This window comes from Chiloscyllium plagiosum, chromosome 28 (assembly GCF_004010195.1).
Source record: "Chiloscyllium plagiosum isolate BGI_BamShark_2017 chromosome 28, ASM401019v2, whole genome shotgun sequence".
Taxonomy (NCBI): domain Eukaryota; kingdom Metazoa; phylum Chordata; class Chondrichthyes; order Orectolobiformes; family Hemiscylliidae; genus Chiloscyllium; species Chiloscyllium plagiosum.
The window spans coordinates 5466685-5482222 of NC_057737.1; the positions used below are offsets into that span (position 1 = coordinate 5466685).

At 40.4% G+C, this 15538-nt stretch overlaps 1 protein-coding gene across 5 annotated transcripts in view; it reads right to left on the minus strand.

The window, feature by feature from the left end:
• The window catches only part of LOC122563898, a 65568-nt gene that overhangs the window by 17100 nt on the left and 32930 nt on the right, over positions 1 to 15538 (minus strand). For all 5 annotated transcript variants that reach the window (XM_043718119.1, XM_043718118.1, XM_043718116.1 and 2 more), the window contains exons 5-6: positions 6452 to 6564; positions 1561 to 1705 (exon numbers count right to left, since the gene is read on the minus strand). In XM_043718119.1, the coding sequence (XP_043574054.1) occupies positions 1561 to 1705; positions 6452 to 6564 (258 nt within the window). The remainder of the gene's footprint in view (positions 1 to 1560; positions 1706 to 6451; positions 6565 to 15538) is intronic.

Sequence of the window (15538 nt, forward strand, 5' to 3'; positions counted from 1 at the left end):
TTTGTGGATGAGTGCCATGCCTCTAGGAATTCCCTGGCTGTTCTTATATATAGGACACTATATAGGACAAACAGGAAGACAGCTAACGATCCGCATCTATGAATATTAACTAGCCACGAAACGACACGACCAGCTATCCTTAGTAGCCACACACGCAGACGACAAGCAACATGAATTCGACTGGGACAACACTACCATTATAGGGCAAGCCAAACAAAGAACAGCCAGGGAATTCCTAGAAGCATGGCACTCATCCACAAACTCCATCAACAAATACATCGACCTGGACCCAATATACCGACCACTACAGCGGCAGGGACAGGCCACTATAAATGCCGGAGGAAACACCGCAGAAGTGCTTCACAGGAGGCTCCCAAGCACTGAGGATGTCACCTAGACAGGGGACGAAACGTTTGCAACAAAAATTTCCAGCTCGGCGAACAGAACCACAACAACATGAAACAGATTTTTTAAAATGTGACTTGGATTTATTTATGCAAGGAACACAGAAAGCTAGCATGCCAGAACAGCAAGTAATTAAGAAGCCAAATGGTATGTTGGCCTTTATGCAAGGAGATTGGAGTAAAAGAATAAGGAAGTATTCCTGTAATCGTACAGAGCTTTGGTGAGACCACATTTAATGTGCAATTTTGATCTCCAGATTTAAGAAATGATATACTTGCATTCAAGGCAGTAAAGCTTCACAATGGGCATTTGAAATGGGAGGCTGAGTAAATTAGACCTTTTATGCAAGATTTAAAAGAATGAATGTGATCTCATTGAAACATAGAGGATTCTGATGGGTACTAAGAGAAAGATTGTTTCCCTGGCTAGAGAATCTAGAACACATGGGCACAGTCAAGGGGAGCAATCATTTAAGACTGAGATGAGGAGAATTTCTTTCAAAGAAAGGGTTTAAAATTTTTGGAATTGTCAACTCCAGAAAGTTGTGGATCTCCTTTCATTGAGCATTTTTAAGGCTGAGATAAAATGTTTTTTGGTCCCTTGAGGAATCAAGGAATGAGAATTGGCCAGGAAAGTGGAGTTAGAGCTTTGATCACTCAATAATGGGTTGACTGGTAGAGCTATTTGGGCCATACAATGTACTTCTCTTCCTATGTTCTTATGGGCTTGATTCCATCCACTGATCATCGATCAGCAAAAAAATAGACAAGGTATCAGTGAACTAATTGAGTTGGCAATCTGGCACTTTTTATGATTACTGTCTGATGAGAGTCCAAAAATGCCCAGGTGGAACCTGAACTCATGATTTTGAGAATGCTAGTACGAGGCAACAGCTATTCAATTATGATACCCATGTTAAGACAAGACTGAGCATGATGAGCCAAAGCAAAATTCCATGTACAAATTGTGATGTGAGTTTATGCCTGATCCACTGAATCAGAAGTACATCTCCAATTGGAAGTGGGGAGCAGTGTTGGTGGTTCATCAAGTCAGATCCTACCTACATTAGTTAGGGGAATAGTATTCTCAGGAACCCATCATTATGGTTAATCCAAGAGCTGTGTCAATAGGCTAATGCTACAGTTTCATTTATACCATTTGTTGTTAACTGAAATGCTGATCCTCGCCGCATCGTCAGGTGCAAGTCTTTACTCTCTACTGATTTAGGGCGTCTCCTGATCAATTCTGCCGATGAGGACTTCCATGTAAGACAGCTTTGTGCCAAATCAGAGTCAGGTTCCTATTAGAATTAACCATAGCAACCTATTCATTGCAAAAACTGAGACAACCAGAAATCATTGCATGATCAGACTAAAAAGGATTAATTCAATGTAAAGCAGGATGTTCTTCCTAGTGCAAAATTTTACATGGGTTCAATTTTTCTTCTGTTAAAGCCTGCAAAAACATATGTATAATTTCAGGTTGAATACCTTTCACAGATAATGTTAATTTTTCTCTCATCATCAATGATATGCTGCTTCCCCTGCTGAGTTATTCCATCATTTTCAATTTTCATTTCACTCTTCCTGTATCAATTGCATTGCTTTTGTAAAATATATACACATCTGCTAGAAATCAATTCCAACACTCAAATAACTAAAAATGTAGAATTGTTTGTTAACTTTTCAGAATGAGTGTATTTTTTGGGAGCATGGAGATGTTTTTTCCCTTTACTATAATGTTATTACCTCATTTCATCATCCCAGCCTGACAACTCTTAAAACAAAATACACAAAAGGTTGAACATCAATTCCTTCTGGATTGTTGCTTATAATAAAGCACATATGGTTGGATACAAAGCAGTATCAGGAACTGCCCATGATTTTCCCCTCTAAACTTTCCACCTTACTCTTGCTTGAAGACATAACTGCCCTTGTGCAGTATTTCCTGGATGATGCATTACAAGTCAGGAACTAACGTGTTCACTCTGCCTCTCTCAATTCAATCTCATATAACATCAAATAAATGATGCTGAAACAAATACTTTTCTGAATTTGAAATGGTAAGTTAGAGCATGAGCCAATTCATTGCCTACAAGTTAAAAATTCGATTAGATTCGATTACTTTACAGTGTGGAAACAGGCCCTTCGGCCCAACAAGTCCACACCGACCCGCCGAAGCGTAACCCACCCATATCCCTACATTTACCCCTTACCTAACACTACGGGCAATTTAGCATGGCCAATTCACCTGACCTGCACATCTTTGGACTGTGGGAGGAAACCGGAGCACCCGGAGGAAACCCACGCAGACACGGGGAGAACGTGCAAACTCCACACAGTCAGTCGCCTGAGGCGGGAATTGAACCCGGGTCTCTGGCGCTGCGAGGCAGCAGTGCTAACCACTGTGCCACCATTCCGCCCATTATATGCAGAGCCTTCAAATTCAGGGCTTGTTAAGGTTATCATTCTCATTGAGATATGGCAAAGCAGACCTCATTTTCAAAAGAATTAGACTTAATAGAATTGATGTTCACTATTAATCCACACTGCAGTAAATTCTGTGTTTGTAGCAGGAATTACTATTAATGTTACACTTTAGTGTTTTGGGTGAAAGCCATTTTTAAAAAAAAAGAGATACTGCAGAAAAGAATTACTTAACAGACAAATTCTGGGAAGGATGTCTGAATATCTCATGCAACAATGGATTGTACTCAAGATACACTGAAGGGGATATTGGGGTCATGCTAATCCCATAATATGGCATAATGGTACATCGCCTTTAATTAAGTATTTTATTGGAAAAACATTATATGTTTCAACACAGTGTGTGATTGTTGCTAGTGGTTGTGGAATGCAGAGATTACAAGCAGAGTTATTTCTAGCTTTAGGTTTCAAATTGAGGTCTGCAGATCCTAAACAACAAAAAATCAAAGAACTGTGGATGCTGGAAATCAGATATTGCTGGAGAAACTCAGCAGATCTGACAGTATCTGTGGACAGAAAGCAGAGTTAACGTTTCAGGTCCAATGACTCTTCTGGGACCCGTACATTAACTCTGCTTTCTCTCCACAGATGCTGTCAGACCTGGTGAGTTTTTCCAGTAATTTCTGATTTTGTTTCTGTCGATCCTAATGTCACTGACATTTTGTCTTCCTGAAACCAGGTGTACTGTTTGCACAGTTTTGAGAATTCTGTATTTTTTTCTACATTTGTTGACTAATTAACACATTATTTTGCGTTGTTATTAAAACTGCTTTTTGCATTTTTTTTGGGTAGTCGATATGGTTTTTTTCTGAAGTTTGGACAGTGAGGTCTGCTGGAAGTTTAGATTACTTACTTACAGTGTGGAAACAGGCCCTTCGGCCCAACAAGTCCACACCAACCCGCCGAAGTGCAACCCGCCCAGACCCCTACATTTACCCCTTCACCTAACACTACGGGCAATTTAGCATAGCCAATTTACCTGACCTGCACATCTTTGGACTGTAGGAGGAAACCAGAGCACCCGGAGGAAACCCACGCAGACACGGGGAGAATGTGCAAACTCTACACAGTCAGTCGCCTGAGGCGGGAATTGAACCCAGGTCTCTGGCGTTGTGAGGCAGTAGTGCTAACCACTGTGCCACCATGCCGCCCACGTATGTTAATATTTTGCAGCTTCCCAAAACATCAATGATATTTAAGTAGGCATTAACAGAACAAAACAAACACCTTCAGAGACTATGTTGCAGAATTAGTTATTTTTGAACATACAAAAATCAATGCATTAAGGTTTTCTTAAATTTACTAAAACATAAGTTCTTCCTTTGGCATTTTTCAGTTTATTCTCATTTCTCGAAGTTATTTTTCTTTCCTTTCAAGTATTCCAAACTGCAACGTGTTCCATTCCTAACCTGTATAGGAACGCAACCAGTCTATCTTCGAGCCTTGTCCAGGCCAATACGTGCTCTAGTTGTTAAAAATGAGCCCTTTCCATTTGATTTTCATGTTTGATTGGGAATTCATTGTGACACATTAATTGCTCTGGTTACTCTGACAAAAATGATAAATGCATTAAAATAGTAGTTTACAATTTTGTTGCACATGTTAAGAAAAAAACAGACTCCCACAACTCTCTCACACTGGCTTCAAAAAGCTATGGCTCCAGAAATACTGACAACTTAATCCTTATATCCCCTCGTACACAAGGACCAAAACCCACATGCCTCTCATTCAAAATCCAAAATATATGATAGTAAAATATATATCAATCACTCACCATGCAACACATGACATAGTGGATCTATCTATTGTAGGCTGTAATTCATAAAATCAAGCCAAGAATAAATTTCTCATTACATCACAAAAATATCTTTCATTTATACTTGTGGTAATTTCTTCAATAAAAATGATGATTTAAATCCAGGATTTATTTGTAATCATGAAAATTATATGGACAATAGGGTGACATGATGATTCAGTGATTAGCACTGCTGCCTCACAGTGCCAGAGACCCAGGGACCCTCGTGCGACTGTCTGTGTGTAGTTTGTACATTCTCTGTCTGTTTGCATGGGTTTCCTCCAGGTGCTCCAGTTTCCTGCCATAATCCAAAAATGTGCAGATTAGGTGAATTGGCCATGCTAAATTGCCCATAGTGTTCAGGAATGTGTAGGTTAGGTGCATTAGTAGGGGTAAATACGGGAATGGGTCTGGGTGGGTTACTCTTCAGTGTGGAGAAAGTGAGGTCTGCAGATGCTGGAGATCAGAGCTGAAAATGTGTTGCTGGAAAAGCGCAGCAGGTCAGGCAGCATCCAGGGAACAGGAGAATCGACGTTTCGGGCAGAAGCCCTTCTTCAGGAATGAGGAAAGTTTGTCCAGCAGGCTAAGATAAAAGATAGGGAGGAGGGACTTGGGGGAGGGGCATCGGATACCTATCGCATTTCCGACGCCCCTCCCCCAAGTCCCTCCTCCCTACCTTTTATCTTAGCCTGCTGGACAAACTTTCCTCATTCCTGAAGAAGGACTTCTGCCCGAAACGTCAATTCTCCTGTTCCCTGGATGCTGCCTGACCTGCTGCGCTTTTCCAGCAATACATTTTCTACTCTTCAGTGTGGACTTGTTGGGCCAAAGGGCCTGCTTCCACACTATGACTGAAGAAATTTTGGGAACAGCAAAAGGCCATTAGGTCAATCAAACCTATACCTTTTTGATAGATATACAATGTGTCATGTGATGCAGAGTCAGGGGATTGATATCTACTTTAATATTTATTTTAGAGTTTGGATTTTGAATGAGTGGCATATGGGTTTTGGTGCATGTATATGAGAGGATATAATGATTAACTTGACAGTACTTCTGGAACCTTGTCTTTTTGAAGCCAGTATGAGAGAGACAATTCCTGAAGTGCTAATGTGATTTGCATTAGGTCAGTTTTACATGTAGACAGAATAAACATTGAAGAACATGAGCTTGCTTCCAGTTAGAAGCAGAGTTTGCTGTTGGGAAGCATATATTATTCTTTTTACCATGGCATTATGAAATCTTTCAAATTGCGTTATATGTAACTAGTTTGGTTTATTATCCAGATAGCCCTGTTATTACATGGTAGTTGCATTCTTGTGTGACCCTGCACTATACAAAACTCATGCAATACAAATATGCTTAATGCGTTGTGATGTAATTGTGTTGTGGCTAACCCACACTTTAAAAGTTTGTGTTTTAGAAAAAGTGTTCTCTATTCACTCAATCATGTTATAGCTAACTAGCATTAGCGAAAGACATTATAGCAGAACTACCTAGATTTTATCTTTTCTTTTGCATAATAAACTTCCAGTTTACTATGAAAATCAGATCTGCAACGTTGCACGCTAGTATTTCAGTGAAAGGCCAACACATTCAATTTTAAGAAATTATCTATTGAGCCAGACTTCAGTATGGAATCTAAGTTATCCAGTAATAATATCGGTTAGAGTCATAAAAGCCAGTAAACTAATACATCAGGATGGTGCAGATTTGTACTTTACATTTGAAAGTGTGCGAAGATATTAAATGAAATTCATGTTACGTTTTGCTTTGCCTCATGTCTTGCTAGCAGCTGATCCATTTCCTTGAAAACCAGATTATTTGTGTCATCAATGAAGTTGATCATCTCGGACGACAGGCCAGAATAATCACCAGCTGTGGGTTATGGACAAAATAATGAACTGAATGATTTCTAAGTCACCCTATGGAGACTAAAAGGTCTAAGAATAAATGGAAAAGCAAAAATGAATTGTAGACTGTAATTCACAAAATCAGGTCAAGAGAACAAATTTCTCATAGCACTATAAAGCTTCAATGAAACTCAAACTTCTTTAATTTTTTACGCATGGTAATTTCTTCAATAAAAATTAAGATTTAATCTCATATTTTATTCATAATCAAACTGAAAATTATAAGTAGCTAAACAATTCTGAAGAAAGTTTAGAAGCAGCAAAAGACCATTAGGTCAATCAAATCTATACCTTTTTGATATATCCAAACACGAATGCCCATTATGTCCTCAATCCTTTCTACCTTCAAATATTCATCCAACTACTCCTGAACTCATTGACACTATTAGTTTGACTGACCCTTCTTGAAGCTAACTGCAAGTTCTCCTCCAAGTCACACACCATCCTGACTAGGGACAATAACGCCATTTATTTACTGTTGCTGGGTGAAAATCATAAAACTCCCTTCCAATCAGCACAGTGGATGGACTTAGCAGCCAGGTTTTATCAGGACAAAGTCAACAATTCAAGCTGCTGTGGAGCATGCTAATACCATCAGCAAGCACTCGTTGCTAAGTCAGTAATGTCTGCACTGCCTCTGTCATGTTAGCCACAGGGTCACAACCTGTTGGCCATCCATTCCTCCACTATTAGGATGCCAAAAGCAACATAAAGATGGCAAATAATGACCCTAATAATTCAGGACAGTCACTGATGCCCCTGTTGTCTGAAGGCCTGATTTGGTCGGGATTTGGAAAATGCAAGCAGTAACAAAAAACTCAGCCATCAAAAAGAGGGCTCAAGAAAACAGAGCCCAGCAAATTGAGACCATCTAGGAGTGGAGACAGCTGAGGAAGAACTGCAGGAGATATACTGACTCAGGGCTAAAGTAGGGCTGAATGTGACCAAAAATCCAAAAGTGATATAAAAGGAAAACTATAATTACATTGGTTGGTGAGAAGCCGCTACTAGCTTAAAATATTGTCATTAATAAAGAAGAAGAAATTATGTGGATCTCAGCACAGAACACAAGTAAAAGAGAAGTTAAATTAAATCAAGTCAAAATAAAATAAAATCATAAACTTAAACTAAAGGAAAATAAAGTTAACTTAAGTGAAGTAAAGTTTCCAGTACTTTTTTTTATAATAGGTTTATACTTATTGTAAGGATAATACGTAGCTTTCAGAATGCAAGACAGCTGGGATAAATGGAGTGTATATCCTGTGTTATAATGTGAAGTCAAGAACATAACATGTGCCCCTGACAATCACATCTGCAGATGTCACTGGCTCCAAAAGCCTGAACTTTGGGTTTTAGAACTTGAGCAGCAGCTGGAGTCTCTGTTGTGCACCCAACAAAAGACCACAAGATATAGGAGCACAATTAGACCATTTGGTCAATCAGATCTGCTCCACCAAATGGTCGTGACTGATATGGCTTCTCAATTCCATTCTCTTGCCTTCTCCCTGGAACCCTGGATCCTCTTACTAATCAAGAGCCTATTTATCTCTGTCTTAAATATACTATGACTTCGCGTCCATAGCATTCTGCAGCAAAGAGTTCCACAGATTCCCCATCCACTGGCTGAAGAAATTCCTCCTCATTTCATTTCTAAAGGCTCATCTCTTTGTTATGAGATTGTGCCCTCAGATCCTAGATTCTCCTACTAATGGAAACATCTTCTCCACATCCATTCTATCCAGGCCTCTCAGTATTCTATAAGTTTCAATGAGGTTTCGTCTCATCATTCTAAACTCTGTCAAGTACAGACTCAGAGACCTCAATTACTAATCATATGACAAGCCCTTTATCCACGGAATCATTCTTGTAAATCTCTTCTGGACCTCTTCCAAGGACAGCACACCCTTCCTTAGGATTTTGGTGCAAAACCCCTCATAATATTCTAAATGCGATCTTACCAGAGCCATATACAGCCTCAGCAGTACATTTCTGCTCTTGTATTCTCATCCTCTTGAAATGAATGCTAACAGTGCATTTGCCTTCCTAACTGCCAACTGGACCTGCATGTAAACCTTAAGAGAATCCTGAGCTAGGACTCCCAAGTCCCATTGTGTTTCAGATTTATGAGCCTTTCCCCATTTAGAAAATAGTGTATTCCTCCATTCTTCCCAGCAAAGTGCATAAGCTCACACTTTCCCACATTATATTCTATCTGCCACTTCTTTGCCCACTCTCTTAGCCTATTCAAGTCCTCCTGCAGCCTCCCCATTTCCTCAACATGACCTGTCCCTCCATTTATCTTTGTGTCATTGTGTCCCCACTCTCTGCCTTTGGCCAGTCAGTCAATCCACTAGCGGTGCTAGCACTTTGCCCCTAACACCATGAGTTTTTATCTTATTGAGCAGTTTTTTTTGTGTGGCACTTTGTTGACGGCCTTTTGGAAATCCAAACAGATCACATCCACTGGCTTTTTTTTGTCTACCTTGCTCATTACCTCATCAAAGAATTCTAACAGATTTGTCAGGCATGATCTCTGCTTGATGAAGCTGTGTTGATTCAGTCCTATTTTACCATGCACTTCCATGTACCTTGCAATCTCATCCTTGATCATGGATTCTAAGATCTTACCAATTATTGAGGTTGGTCTAACCTGCTTATAGCTTCCTGTCTTCCTCCCTTCTTAAACAGGAGTGTTCATTAGCAATTTTCCAGTCCTCAGACACCCTCCCTGACTCCAGTGATTTCTGAAAGAGCACTACCAATAACTCCACATTCTCCTCAGCCATCTCCTTCAGAACTATGAGTGTAGTCCATCTGGTCCAGCTGATTTATCCACCTTCAGACCTCTCAAGTTCCCCACCACCTTCTCCTTAGTGAGAGCCACTTCACTTACCTTTGTTCCTGACTCTCTTGAAGTTCTGATATGCTACCACCATGAAGATTGATGTAAAGTAACTATTTATTTGCTCTCCATCACTACTTCTCCAGTCTCAATTTCCTGCAGTGCAATGTCCACTATTCACTTCACTTTTATGTGACTAAAAAAACTCTTGCAATCTTCTTTTATATTACTAGCTGGTTTACCCTCATGTTTCATCTTTTCTCTCCTTATTGCTTTTTTAGTTGGCCTGCTGGCTTTTAAAGGCTTCCAACTCCTCTGGCTTCCCACTAATCTTCACCATATTGCATGTTTTTTATTTTGCTTTGATGCTGTCTCTGATATCCCCTGTCAGCTATGGTTGTCTTGTCTTCCCTTTATATATGTCTTCCTCCTTGGGATGAATTTCTGCTGTACCTCCCGAATTACCCCTAGAAACTCCTGCCAATGCTGCTCCACTGTCTTCCCTACTAGGGTCTCTTTCAACCAACTCTGGACAGCTCCGCCCTCATATCTTTGTAGTTACCTTTACTCAATTATAATAGAGTTACATCCCATTCTAGCTTCTCCCTCTCAAACTGCAGGGTGAATTTTATCCTATTATGGTCTCTGTCCCCTCCGGGTTTCTTCACCTTAAGCTTCCTAATTACACATTACCAAATCCAGAACTTGCTGTACCCTAATAGGCTCTATCACAAACTATTCCAAAAAAATCATCTCATAGACACTCCACAAATTCATTTTCTTCCTTCAACGCAGAGCACTACATGATTAGCATATAAAAACGGTGGTCACACTGGAGATTAGACATGGCCGAAGTGGGTACTGCAGATGCTGGAGATTACAGTCAAGATTAGAGTGGTGCTGGAAAAGCACAGCAAGTCAGGTAATATCCGAGGAGCAGGAAAATCGATGTTTCGGGCAAAAGCCCTTCAACAGGAATGAGGCCTAGAGATTAGTCATGCACAGGCAAAGGGTATGGGTGACTGTTAAGCAGTTTAAGAGAAATAGACACATAGTGAAGTGTAGAGTGGTGCTGGAAAAGCACAGCAGGTCAGGCAGCATCTGAGGAGCAGGAAAATGATGAACCGTTGATTCCCCTGCTCCTCGGATGCTGCCTGACCCGTTGTGCTTTTCCAGCACCACTCTAAACTTGACTCTGATCTCCAGCATCTGTAGTACCCACTTCTGCCTCACAGTAAAGTCTTTTGAGTCTATTGTGTTTACTAATTGGTATTCCATTTGGAAACTAGTGAAGGCGATAGTTCCTCAGGGGGGTGCAACCAGAGATAGCTCCATGGCACCACAGGTAGCTGAGCTGCACTGGATTGGAGAAAACAAAGAGTAGAAGCATAGTAGTGATGGGGGATTCAATATGGACAGGTTTTTCTGAGCATTAAACATCACTCCAGAATGGGGTGTGGCCTCCCTGGTACCAGTGTCAAGATGTCATAGATTGGCCTCAGGACATCCTTCTGTGAGGGGATTAACCAGAAATCATGACTCATATTGGAACCAACAACATAGGTAGGTAGAAAGATAAGGTCTTCAAGGTAGATTTCAGTGAATTAGGAAGGAAATTAAAAATAGGATCTCAAGAGCAGTAATTTCAGGATGATTGTGCCACACACTAGGGAACATACGAACAGGAGAATTAATTGACTGAATGCATGGCTGGAAAACTGTTGTGGGAGAGAAGACATCAGATTTCTGAGGCATTGGGACCAGGCATGCAGGACTTACAAACTGGACAGATTACACTTTAATGGGATTGGGACCAACCTTTTCACCAGGTGACTTGGGGTTGGTTTAAGCTCGCTTATCGGGGGATGTGAATCTGAGGGGTAATCCAATTGGAAGAAATGTAGTTTATAATAGGAAGCAGAAAGCTGTGAGGCAAACCAGTGAGGCCATACCTGGAACACTGCATGCAGTTTTGGTCTTCTTACTTGAGAAAGGATGTACTGGTACTAGAAGGGGTGCAGAAGAGGTTCTGTAGGTTGATTCCAGAGTTTAGGGGGTTGGCCTATGAGGACAGACTGGTAGACTGGGATGATATTCATTGGAATTTAAAAGGATGAGGAGGGACCTTATAGAAATATAAAATTATGAAGGGAATAGATAAGATACAAGTAGAGAGGATATTTCCACTGGCGGGTTAAACTAGGACAAGAGGGCATAGCCTCAAATTAGGTGTAGCAGATTTAGGACTGAATTGAAGAGGAACTTCACCCAGAGGGTTGTGAATCTATGGAATTCTGTGCCCAGTGAAGTAGTTGAGGCTTCCTCAGTAAATGCTTTCAAAGCCAACACAGATAATTTTTTGAACAGTAAAGTAATTAAGGGTTGTATTGAGAGGGCAGGTAAGTGGAGCTGAAGCCACAAAAACGTCAGCCATGATCTTACTGAATGGCAGAGCAGGCTCAAAGGGCCAGGCGTTCTTATGTTATGTAATACAGGAGAAAGAAAACCGAGCATTGAGTCTGCTTCAAATGTGAAATGATGTCAAAAAGCCAAAGTTAAGACATGCTACCTGAATATGTGCAGTATTCACATAACGGTAGATGATCTGAAGTCGCAAATAGAGGTAAATGGTTATGATATAATTGTTATTACAGAAATATGGCTGCATGATGAGCAGCATTGGGAACTGAATATTCAAGGGTATTCGATATTCAGGAAAGACAGAAAAGAAGAAAAAGGAGTTGGAGTTGCAATGATAATATGAGATCAGTACACTACTAAAGGAGGATCTCAGGTCAAAAGAACAATATATAAAATCCAAATAGAGAAATAAAGAAACAGATGGGGCCAGTGCAATGTCCACTATTGCCTTTCAATTACTTTTTATGTGACTAAAAAAACTCTTGCAATCTTCTTTTACATACTAGCTAGTTTACCCTCATGTTTCATCTTTTCTCTCCTTATTGCTTTTTTCAGTTGGCCTGCTGGCTTTTAAAGGCTTCCAACCCCTCTGGCTTCCCACTAATCTTCACCATATTGCATGTTTTTTCTTTTGCTTTTTGTAGGTCATCAAATAGTGGTGGTAGTATGGGGTATGATATAAATCAAGTCCTGAGATAAGCTTGTAGCATGGGCAACACAGTAATCATGGTTGACTTCAATCTATATTTAGACTAGGTAAGCCAACTGAACACTAAAGAAATCATAAATTTCTTCAAGGTGGAAAAAAATTCAAAACTGTCAGTCCACTGCAGCTAATAAATGAAGCTGAGGACTGTATATGATTAAAATATTTATAAAGTGGCCAGAAATAGGATTAGGAAGATTTTAGAATAAAACAAAGGAAGCCAAAGAAACTGATAAGGAAAATAATAGAACATGAATACAACCATTGGGGAGGTGACGGCCTTATGGTATTATTGCCGGACTGTAAATCTAGAGACCCAGATAATGTTCTGGGGGCCTGGGTTTGAATCCCACCACAGCAGACAGTGGAATTTGAATTCAATAAAATTCTGGAAATAAGAGTCCAATGATAACCATGAAATCATTGCTGATTGTCAGGATAACATCTGGTTCACTAATGTCCTTTTAGGAAGGAAACTGCCATTCTTACCTGACTCACAGCCACAGCAACGTGATTGACTCTTAACTGTCCTCTGGGCAATTAGGGATGGGCAACAATGCCCTTGACTAGTGAATAAATTTAAACAAACCTAGCAAAAATAAGACATTAAAGTAAAAGCTTATATATGTAAGTAAAAAGGTTTAGCTGAATGTGCCCATTTACTTCCTCCTTCTTCACTTCCAAGGCCCCAAAGACACCTTCCAGGTGAAGCAGCACTTTATCTACACTTCACTTAACTAGTCCACTGCATTCACTGCTCTCAATGTGATCTCTACACTGGGGAAACAAAGCGCAGACTGAGTGACCATTTTGCGGAACACATATATTATGCTCGCAAAAAATACTTGGAGCTTCCTGTTGCCTGCCACTTCAATACACCACCATGTTCCGTGGCCAACGTCTCTGTCTCAGGCTTCCTTCAGTGTTCCAGCAAACCTCAGTGCAAGCTGGAAGAACAGCACTTCATTTTCTGCTTGGAAACCCTACAGCCTTCTGGACTTTACACTGGGTTCAACAATTTTAGTGCTTGAGGCCTTGTCCTACCCCAACCCTCACACACCAGGCCTTGTCATCACATAAGCTGCTACCACACACAAGTAACCTCCATAATCATGAAGTGCTTCGACAGGTTGGTCATGGCCTATATCAACTCCAACCTCTGAGCCTGCCTCAATCCACTGCAATTTGCCTACTGACAAAACAGGGTCTACAGCGGACGCCATTTTGTGGCCCTAAATTCATCCCTGGAACATCTGCATAACAAGGACACCTACATAAAACTCCTACTCATTGACTACAGATCTGCCTCCAACACCATAATCCCTTCCAGAGTAATCTCAAATCTCCGAGACCTAGATCTCAGCTCTGGCCTCTGCAACAATATCCTCAGCTTCCTGACCCACAGATTGCAATCAGTGAAGATCGACAACTCCTCCTCCACAATAATCCTCAACACTGGTGCCTTGCCAGGATGAGTTTTCAGCCTCCTACTGTACTCACTGTACAACAACGCCTGTGCATCCAAATTCCGAACAAATGCCATTTTCAAGTTTGCTGACGACACTATTGTCGTAGGACGGATATCAAACTACTGATGAATCAGAATACAGGAAGGAGATTGGAGATTGGCAAAGCAAAACAACTGATCATTGATTTCAGGACGAAAGGAGGAGGACACGCCCCATCATGGACTGGAGGTAGAGAGGGTTGAGACTGTCAAGTTCCTGGGAATGATATTAATCAACAATCTGTCCTGGACCTCTCAAGTAGATGTGACGGTCAAACAGGCACAATAATACCTCTTCTTCCTCAGGCAGCTAAGAAAATTTGGCAAGTCCATGAGGCCCCTTACCAGATGCATTCTATCCGTGTGGTACGGCAACTGCTCAGCACAGGACTGTAAAAAACTACAAAAAGTTGTGTACACAGCCCAAAACATCATGGAAGTCAACCTCTTATCTATGGACTCCATTTACACTTCTCGTTGCTGTGGAAAAGCTGCCAACATCATAAAAGACCCCTCCCACCCCAGAAATGCTCTCTTCCATCAGGCAGAAGATACAGAAGCTTAAACATACACAGCAACAGATCTAAGAACAGCTTATTCCCTGTCGTTATTAGACTGTTGAGTGGACCTCTCTAACTTCAAATAATGTTGATCTTGCTTTGTGCACCTCCTGTGCAGCTGTAGCCTTGTATGCCTTGCTGTAAGTACAGAATAATTGTCTTTGTTTGCTTTGATCTGCCTATACTACTCGCAAAACAAAAACATTTTCACTGTACTCAGGTACATGTGACTACAATAAATCAATCAATCAACCTGTTGTCTGCTACACTTTAGTAGCTATTCATTGCCTCAGACTCATGTTTAACCAATCCTTTGTCTGTTTAACTGTGTTTCTCTCTTTTGGCTCCATCTCAACCTATCGCTTACTCTCTCCTCTACCCTCACCCCACTTCCTATATAAATACCAACTTTTTCCTAGCTAACATCAGTTCTAAAGAAGAGTCACTGGACCCGAAATGTTAATTCTGATATCTCTACAGATACTGCCAGATCTGCTGAGTTTTTCCGGCAATTTCTGTTTTTGTTTTGTTTCTAACCTTTATTTAACATTTTAACATTAGGAAATCTACAACTGAAATAAATCAACTTTCAGTTAGTAACAACATGCTAACTTCCACCAGAATTATATTATGATTGAAGAGAGAGATTAAAAATCGTTTAGAAAGCAGATCACTGCAGCAAAACACAGAAATCCAAACAAACTTTGCAATAATACGTTGAATCTAAAGTTACAGATTTACATCCAAATGTAGGTTGTACGTATATTACAATTTAATACATAGATTAATAAAATTAGGAGATCCAAATATGTGAAGGATCTGAGATTAATGGCTAATAAAAGTCAGCATTTGATAACGGCAATAACTGAAAAATTAACCATAACAAAATTTCACTACCATTTC